This window comes from Punica granatum, chromosome 7 (genome assembly GCF_007655135.1).
Source record: "Punica granatum isolate Tunisia-2019 chromosome 7, ASM765513v2, whole genome shotgun sequence".
Classification (NCBI taxonomy): Eukaryota; Viridiplantae; Streptophyta; class Magnoliopsida; order Myrtales; family Lythraceae; genus Punica; species Punica granatum.
Genome location: NC_045133.1, coordinates 22,095,119 through 22,105,381, shown reverse-complemented (window position 1 = coordinate 22,105,381; position 10,263 = coordinate 22,095,119). Strand labels below are relative to the sequence as shown.

The window sequence follows — 10,263 nt, the reverse complement described above, 5'->3', positions numbered from 1 at the left end:
TCATGTACTAAAAATAAACTTTCGTGCAACGATAATTTCAAGTTTCTTCATTATATTATATATCTATAATCAAATAAATTTAAGATCGGATAAAAAATCACAAGATTACATTGATAAAATAATAATAAAAAGTGGAGGTTTTGCTCCAAAAAAGAAGCGGACTCCTACCTATAGTTTAAAGTTATACCGCAATAATTGTTTGCTGAGAAGAAAGGAAGTAAGACCGGTAGGTAGGAGGAGAAGGATGCCAATGGACAAATAAAAAACAGAAAAAATCCCATGCAAATATGTTCATAAGAATAATAGGAAAGGAAAATTAACGAAACCTAAATTAAACCTAAGCCTAAACTGTTAAATCAAAGGAACAAAGATTAATAGTAGAATTCCCATAAAAACTTAATAAAACTGTTGATGACACACTGCCTCAATGGCAAGCATGTTCTTCTCGGTCATATGGCACCCGGTTGGTCCCAAAACATTCTCCGATACTTCGATTGAGCAACTTTCTTTCCCTAGACATGCCTGCAATTAATCAAACATGCATATACATAGTAAGTAAGTAACCGTTAATAATCAGAAAAATCATCGCCAAAATAATAATTAATTTTCAATAGAATTTAGATTACCTTCTTAATGAAGGATGCTGCATTGGAAGCCTCGCAAGTACCCTTCTCATAGGCCCCGCATGAACCCTTCGGATTTCCGAAGCTAAGGAATCGGACCTCCGATATCAGGCTGCCTGCCTGGCACGAGAGTTCGAGTGCGTTCCCCTCGTACGTGTTCCCGCAAATGGTTACTGGGGAAACGGTTTGGAACTTAACATTCAGTGGCGTGCCCCCAAATTCTTCGAACAGAACCAAGAGGTTGTCGTCATCACGAAGGTAAGATCTCGGGATGTGGTACCTTGATGAAGAAAATTGATTCAATACTAATCATACCATACAAATCAGATCTAAGTAAGATATGACGGACAAAGAGGATTAGTTACCATCTTTGAGTTGGGTTCCCGCAGTTGGTGAGGCACTTGTTTGAACCGTAAGTGCCACGATAATCACATGAGATGCTGCATCCGTCTTGGTCGGCGAGATAGGCAGGCCAGTAACGTCCGATATTGTGTCCATTGACCCAAGCAGTTCCCTTCCCGAGCCCCATCAGATCCACCACCACAGGGTCCGTCCCTAAAGGAGCCTTGAAAGTTGTCTATAATTCGATAAACACATCACACACACATAATAAACTAGTTAATTACGATGAATTCCGCCTAATCCTGACATAACTAGTTCGTTTAATTACCTTGTACCAAACGAAGAGCCTGTTGGATGGGAGATTGTAGGTTTTCCAGCCCGAACTGTGACGGGAATCAACCTTTTGGAGACCCTTCTCTTCAATGCCTTCGAGTCCAACCTTGTAAGTCCATTTGTTCCCTGACAAGTCCTTCACCACTTCTTCTTTGCTTCCCTTGTCCCCAATCAGCTTCACTGGCCCGTGAATCCCAACATCTACTTCATCAAATCTAGCACCATAATTCTGTAAAAAAATAAATAAATATTAGTAAAAAGGTTACTTAGCCTATTAGGCTATATGATTATGTTAGAATATTGTTAATTTCAAGTCGCAGCGGTCTATTAGTTCGTACTGCTAGGCCGACAGTTGCGCTAAGGAGGGAGATCGTGTTGGTCCCGAGCTTCAATTTGATGTCCTTCTCCATTGTAAACTGCACCTTGTTGTATAAACCGTACTGACTCCCTGAAATTAGAATGTTCCCTGTGTTAGTCTTTTTTTTAAAAATATTTTGAATAAAAATTTGGAAAAATGAGACAATTTGTGATTTCAATTATACTTACCAACATGCTTGCCATTGACAAAAGCATGGAGAACATGTCCCTTGGTTTTAACCTGCAAGGTCACCTTCTTGCACCACAGAGGGTCGCTCTTCGTGACATCGACACTATAACGATAAATACTCCACATCAGAACCTGACACATGTACCCATGTACCTAATAGAACGGTGTACCAGAAGAAAAGAATCGATTAATCACCTTGTCATATACCACAGGTAGTCGCTCGTGTCATTGGTGACGACCTTCTGGTCCAGGAGCTTATTCGCGCTCATGACACTTCCCTTCACGGGGCCGTGTTTAAGGTGCTCAGGATGCTCTGCCCTCCACAGCCACTTCAGCTCATAGGGCTCCTTCTCATCATCGGCTTCGTTAGGAAGCTTTTCCATGATCGATATTTGGTTGTTGATCTGCGCACGAAGAACCATAGGCCGTGCACGTAGCAATAAAGTTGCTGATATTTAATTCCATAAAAACTCGAATATAAGTATATGGAGAGTGTCATCACCTTGGCTGTACTGTAAACTTCTGTAAAGCAATCGGGAAGTATGGTGACGGACCACGCCGGGACCTTGTAGTTTGTTCCCATAAGATTAACCGTGAAATCGGTGTTCCAGTTCGCATTTCCTAGGAAACAAGCCTGCTTTCCTTGATATGTGTAAATTGTTGCCTGTAAAAATAATTGATTAGTCAATTAATTAAAAATATTATTATATGATGAGAAATTAATTTTCTAAATTATTTATTATGAATTAAAAAAAAATTACATACCGACATCATATTCCCATAATCCACATCTCTTCGGTCACCGTTCGTGAGGATCGTCTCCATGGACATGATGACTTCATGGAGCTTTTTAAGATGGCCCCATTTCGGTTGGTTCTTATTACCTACAAATTAATTAATGCAATTAAGAGACATAAAAATTTGTAATAAATAATTCAGAAGACCAAAAAAAAAAAAACAAGTAGATGAAGTACGTGAAGCTAGCTTACCGTACTCGTCAAGCGGTGCGTCGTAGTCATATGATGTTGCAATATACGGACCTCCAGAAGTCCGGCCAAAGTTTGTTCCGCCATGGTACTATAGAAAATAAGATTCATATATATAATTTTTTTTAACATATAACGGTCTAGTCAATATTCTATATATGATATAAAGCATCACTACAGAATGCACACGAACCATATAATAATTTTGAACTGTTCCACCATATTGGAAGAATCGAGCAACGGCAAAGGCGACATCCTCGGCAGTTCGATGTGGATCCTGCATTCCCCAATCCTTGAACCTGGATGTAAATAATTACATAAATAAATAAACAATGAAATATTTAAAAAATAAATTGTCATGGATTATATAATAGGAAGAGCAAGCAATGGTAGACACTAACCAGCCGACCCAGTTCTCAGTCCAAATCTTGGGACTATTTTTACTGTTGGGATAAAACTGATCGCAGTACCAACCGTTGCACGTGTTGATCTACATATAAGGCAATTTTGGCTAATTTTATCAATAATTTTGATAATTTGATTGCACAAAAAATGTCTAAAGAGCAATTGCATAAAACCCTAAAACAATTATTAGTACTATTCGGTATATCTCCTCCCATCTATACCATCGGTTGCGGAGCGTCGCCCTGTTGACACATGATCCAAGGGACCTCGATATTGAACGATTGGGCCAGCTTAGCGCACCATTCCACATACGCCTTCCCGTTGCTCCCGTAGGAGCCCATTATATTCCCGTATTCATTTTCAATCTGTCACAACAAAAAAAAATTAGAATGCAGATGTATACAATTAACTTTAGTTTTAATTCTGAAAAAAAGGGAAAAATACATATATGTACTATGTACGTATGTATCAAACAGATTGACAAACCTGAGCAAGGATTATTGGCCCTCCTTGCGAAGCAAAGAGCTTTTCACGTCTCATCATGTCCACTATCATCGCTGTGAAATGTTTCATTTCATTCTAAACCACGTAGAAATTAACCAAAAAATTAATTATCTGAATTTCCCCCAAAAAAACAAACTAAACTAAACTAAACTAAACTAAACTAAACTATTGATAAGAAAACAATGTTAATTAAACAATAGCAAATCACCATGAAGACAGTGTTATTTGTTCTGAGTTGAATGCCGGGCAAATTATGCAACCAAACGGGGAAGCCACTGAAAAAAATAAAATAAAGTGATTTCTTATGAGAATTGAATACATTAGATATATTTTATTAACAATGACAAATAATAATTGAAATCATTTTTACCCGTAATTCCATTCTGCACAGACATATGGTCCGATCCGGAGAAGGGCATAAAGGCCATTTTCTTGGATGGTTTTGATGAACCTCACGAGATCGTTTCTTCCCGAAAAATCATACTGAACATTAAGGGAGAAATTAACATTGCCAGTATAAACTCACATATATAAACAGAGAAACAACATGAAATTGTTAATTCACTTGTTTTCGAGGAAAACGGAGATCAACCTGGCGGCGGACAGGCTCGTGGGCGTTCCAAAAGACATAGGTCTCGATAGTGTTGAGCCCTCCTTCTTTAGCTTTCTTGATCAGATCGGGCCACATCTAAGCATCATCATAATAATAAATGAGAGAAAAATTAGTGTCTTATTACAAAAGCTCATCGACAGCCTATGAAGACACACAGGAAAAGAGAGACCGACTTCGGGTGTGCTACGAGGATAGTGGATGGAACCCGACATGATGATCTTCCTCTCGCCATTAATCTTTAGACCCCTCGAGTCGTATGAAACATCTAGTGCAGAAGAACAAACAATGAACAACCAGACTAGGAGGCTTAGGGCCAAGAGCCGGACCATCTGCCGGGCCATTTTGTGAGATGTCAACTGGTTGTTTTGGTAGCACGAAAAGGGGACGGAGTTCCTGTATTTATAGTGGTTTGGGATCGGATTCACCAAATTAACAATTTGTTTCACAGGATCCTTGGAGTATTCTTCTCATCTCAATCTGATTGCATATATATTCTTAAAATTCAATGCAGACTTGATGATATGCATTTTTTTTCTCTTAATATATATAATATAGAGCTATTATTTCTAATTATTTTTATCGATAGGTTTCAGGAAAAGAAAAAAAATGAACAAATCAAAAAGCTATCTTATTATTTTGGATACTGTTCGTTCTAGAATGAGAAAGAAGTCTTTTTTTTTTTCTCTTAAGCTTATTTTGTTCTCTTAAGTTTTAAGTAAAATGAATTGGAATTGTAACCAGATAGATTTGTCCTTTGTAAGAACCATTTTTGGCCTTTGTGAGAACCATTTGAATCAAGTAGTGTAGTGATTCAAACGGTTCACGGCAGTTTATTTCTTTTCTTATATTCTTACTTAGTATATATACTTAATATATAATAATATTAAGTAATATTTATTATTTATAGAATATATAAATATAGGTATATATTCTATCTTTGTATTCGTCAGGATCTTTTTAATTTAATTAGATGTTAATGTAAATTAAATGAACCATAACTATGTAACCCTATTCCCAATAAATTTACCGCAAAATAGCATATCCAAATGATAAGAAAGCCTATAGAAGCTACAATTGCAGAATTTACGCTTTCCAAATTTTTAGTTGATCGAGTATGTAAATAAGTCGCCAATATGGCCCAAGTTTATTTTGGATCCCAATTTTTAGAGGATCCCCATGCCTCATTAGCCCATATTGCCCCCGAAAGAATACCTATGGTTTTAAAAAGATAAACCCTAAACTAATATATATATATATATATATATTATAAAAACATATAATATATATATATAATCCGCGCTATGCGCGGCATCAAATTTATATTTAGTTTGCGAATTTTAAATCGTGTTAAGTTTAGTGCTACGTTAAAAATGAATTAATAATATGACAGTGGCAATTCTATTTTTTAAGAAAATTTTATTTTTTATGATTTTTTTATTATAATGCTAAAGATTAAAAAAGACCCTTAATTTAAAATCATCAAATAACAATAATTAATAAAGAGGGTTATTTTTTATGGAAAAAAAGGAAGGATAGAAGTGAAGGATAGTATAGGGAAAGATAGCCATAGATAACAAGTCATTAATTGTGTATAATCAATTTGATACACTTTCCATACTTGTATTCATATTTTTGTACACAATTACAATATAAATACCAATATACAACCTATGAACAGTAGGTTGGATTTCTCCCAAATACTCTGAATTTCTTTATGGTATCAGAGCGGGTTATGCTTCCGCGCGCTCATGTGGGCTCACACCACGCCAGATTCGATTTCGAGGTAGCCAAGAGTGCGCCTCATGTTAATCAGGCCCAAGAGTGGTCCAATCCAGTTCCGAGGTAGCTAAATGTGCACCTCTAGTTAGGCCCGAGTGTGGAGCTCGAGACTAGTTTGGTATTTGTCCCCTCTTACCCGAGCACGGAAGAGGATGCCCGACTCGGGTCAGTTGTTAAGGGCGAGTGTTTAAGGCACGTGGCACGTGTTGGATCACACGTTGCCACGTGAAGGCAAATGTTGAGATATGTTGTCCCACATCGAAAAATTGAGAAAGAAACCACAAGCTTATATGAGGTTTTGGTCCAGTAACCTATCAGCTTAAGCTTTTGGGTTGCAGATGAGCTCAAGTCCGTGTAGGCCCAAGTGGGTATTTTACATGGTATTAGAGCCATAGATAACATTATAGGGAAAGATAGCCATAGATAACAAGTCATTAATTGTGTATAATCAATTTGATACACTTTCCATAGGGAGAAATCCAACCTACTATTCATAGGTTGTATATTGGTATTTATATTGTAATTGTGTACAAAAATATATTGAGGAGTAAAAATAGGATAAATCCCACATCGGAAAAGAAAAAGAATATCCATGGGTTTATATGAGACTTGGGTACCACCACTTATCAGCTTGAGCTTTTAAGTGGAAATGGGCCCGAGCCCGTATAAGCCTAATGGAAATTTAATATGGTATCAGAGCTCAGGTTACGCGTAACGCGCCCACGCGCGTGTGCGCACCCACACCGCGTCAGGCCCAATATGTCCAAGTGCAGCCAAAGTGTGCGCCTTGTGTTAGTCCCCCCTTACCCGAGCACGGAAAAAGAGCCCGGCTCGAGGTCAATTGTTGAGGGCGGGTGTTTAAGTGCTAGTTCCACGGGGCGCAACGGAAGCGAAAAAGGGACAGAAATTCAAAATTTCCTACCCGTGAAACTAATTCCAAGACCTACTAGAAGAATAAGAGTAAATAAAAGCGTACCTGGAATATTTAAAATTGTCGACCAAGAGTCCCACGCGTGACGCCTCTACCGGTGTCCACACCGACTTTGTCGACGAGTCTTCGAGATCGGCGGTGCTAGCGACCAACACTCGAAAGAAACACCGATGCAACACCCGAAATTTTTAAGACTAATGGACCTAATTTGAGTTGAACAATTCAACCCAAATTATATATATTTTATATGCACACATATATGCACGTACATATATATATTAGCATATATATATAATATGTGTGCGCTTTTATATATAAGCATATATATATAATCATGCTTACTGCCCCTTTTTATAAACAATATGGGGGGGTGAAGATGAAATCCCAACCGATGTGGGATTTAGGGAATTAAGGTTCCCTTATGACATGTGTCCTTACACATGTTAATCCACATAAAAGCCATGTGTCACCATATTAACCGTGCATCAATTTGGTCCATTTAATCTAATAAATCGAGTCTAATTAATCGACAAATTTAATCTCATTAAATATCCAATTAATTAGTCGCACCATAAATCATCTAATCTCTATTAGATGATTTTATTGTTTCAAAATATCTCGTCAATTTAGTCGTAGTGTGTGACCCTGTAGGTTCCCAATTACGTTGACAGTAATATCAAAATCTCTATTTCAATATTACAAACAGTGAGCGGCATCTAGCAATGCATCACCGTTACTCAAGTAATCGGAAAGTCAATTTCTCGACGAACCTCGTGACCTATATTACCGTGTAATATAATCCATTGTCCCCTATATCTCTATTGAGCCCAAGGCATGGTCGATGACATCCTTGTATGGCTCAATATTTCTCTTTCTTGGTTTACCGGTTAAGTCTATCAGAACAAATGAGCTCGATATCGTTATATCGACTCATTTGGGTATGCATACACTTTTAGACTTAACCACCAAGTGGCCGTGAGATATCGCTCCCGTTTCGTAGGAGGGACAAATTCTATTTTGATCACTCACATTCCTCTCCATGCTCTGTGGTATACCCAATAACTGTCTTTATAACCATCCTGTTACAGTGGCGTTTGACAGTATCAAAGTATATGACATTACATGTAGGAATCTATGGTGACCTCAAGTCAAAGGACCATTACACTATAGTCACTTTGAGATATGCTAATGACAGTTACGTAACAACCCATGTAGCAATCTCATGGTGGGTCAGTCCAATACACATTACTCTTAATGTATACATGTGGTGCGATTTGATATCTCCATATCCATGACCTATGAGACTTGGTCATCAATCAACACTCACACTAGTCTAACCGTATTATCGTTGTCCTAATTAACGATAATACTTTGACTATGGACATTTAGGAATAATGTTCATTAATTATAGGATCTCACAATCAAGTCACACTTGATGCCTATTGAACCTACTATTCCAAGGACATTATTGTGTAAAATCATATTTAGCGCAATCTACACAATAACAGATATGCCTCGTAATATAATGAAATAGATATCATATTACAGAACTGATTATAGATTGCCTCTAGGGCATACACCAATTCCCAACAATCTCCCACTTGCACTAGAGCCAATCTGGCATCTGTCTAATGCCAATAGATCTAGTGTGAGCCTCGTGCTTGCGCTGCACAAGAGGCTTCGTAAGTGGATCTGCGAGATTCTCATCTGTTGGTATTCTGCATATCTTCACATCTCCTCTGTCGATGATCTCGCGAATGAGATGGAAGCGCCTGAGTATATGTTTGGATCGCTGGTGAGACCTGGGTTCCTTAGCTTGCGCAATGGCTCCATTGTTGTCACAATAGAGATCCACTGGGTCTGCGATGCTAGGAACCACAACAAGTTCTGTCACGAACTTCTTGATCCAAACGGCCTCTTTTGCAGCGTTAGAGGCAGCAATATACTCGGCCTCTGTGGTAGAATCGGCTACTGTCTCCTGTTTGGAACTCTTCCAACTCACAGCACCTCCATTCAGGCAAAACACATACCCTGACTGCGATCTACTGTCGTCCTTATCGGTCTGGAAGCTAGCATCGGTGTAACCTCTTACAACGAGCTCTTCTTCGCTTCCATATACCAAAAACATCTCCTTAGTCCTTCGTAAGTACTTAAGGATGTTCTTTACTGCAATCCAGTGTCTTTCACCTGGATCTGATTGGTATCGACTCGTCATACTCAAAGCATACGAGACATCTGATCGAGTGCATAACATAGCATACATGATGGATCCAATAGCTGACGCATATGGAATCCTATTCATGCGGTCCCTCTCTTCTCGAGTAGAAGGACACTGAGCCTTCGAAAGGCTTATGCCATGTAACATAGGCAGCGACCGTTTCTTAGAATCCTGCATGCTAAATCGCCGAAGCACTTTATCTATGTATGCACTCTGACTTAGACCAAGCAGTCTCTTGGATCTATCTCTATAGATCCTAATACCTAGCACGTAGGTAGCTTCGCCTAAGTCCTTCATAGAGAAACACCTTCCCAACCAAGTCTTCACAGACTGTAGGGAAGGAATGTCATTCCCAATCAGAAGTATGTCGTCTACATACAACACCAGGAAGATTACTACGCTCCCACTAACCTTCTTGTAAACACAGGGTTCATCTTCATTCTTGATGAAGCCAAACTCTTTGATTGCATCATCAAAACGAAGATTCCAGCTCCTAGAAGCTTGCTTCAGCCCATAAATAGACCGTTGTAGCTTACAAACTTTTCCGGCACAATGTGGATCGACAAAACCCTCAGGTTGTGTCATAAACACATCCTCGAGGAGCTTCCCGTTCAGGAAAGCAGTTTTGACATCCATTTGCCAGATCTCATAATCATAATAAGCTGCAATTGCAAGCAAGATCCTGATGGATTTAAGCATAGCTACCGGGGAAAAGGTTTCGTCATAGTCAACACCATGAACTTGTCTGAAACCTTTTGCCACAAGTCGGCCCTTAAAGGTAATCACATTACCGTCCATGTCAGTCTTCTTCTTGAAGACCCACTTACACCCAATGGGTTTTGCCCCTTCAGGTGGATCAACCAAAGTCCATACTTGGTTAGTGTACATGGACTCCATCTCAGATTTCATGGCCTCCAGCCATTTCTCAGAGTCTGGGCCTATTACGGCTTCCGCATAGGTTGTAGGCTCATCATTATCTATG

At 38.8% G+C, this 10,263-nt stretch overlaps 1 protein-coding gene across 1 annotated transcript; it reads right to left on the bottom strand.

Annotated features, from left to right (window-relative positions):
• Positions 1-245: 245 nt before the first annotated feature.
• Positions 246-4,691, bottom strand: LOC116214812 (beta-galactosidase 15-like). Its single transcript, XM_031550288.1, has 18 exons — positions 4,527-4,691; positions 4,333-4,428; positions 4,111-4,223; positions 3,949-4,015; positions 3,723-3,815; positions 3,458-3,601; positions 3,233-3,321; positions 3,025-3,130; positions 2,835-2,922; positions 2,611-2,729; positions 2,348-2,509; positions 2,041-2,249; positions 1,845-1,948; positions 1,637-1,746; positions 1,294-1,527; positions 989-1,200; positions 627-903; positions 246-522 (listed from the first exon to the last, which is right to left on the bottom strand). The coding sequence occupies exons 1-18, from the start codon at positions 4,680-4,682 to the stop codon at positions 397-399; spliced, it is 2,505 nt and encodes an 834-aa protein (XP_031406148.1). The 5' UTR covers positions 4,683-4,691; the 3' UTR covers positions 246-396.
• Between the last annotated feature and the right edge of the window lie 5,572 nt (positions 4,692-10,263).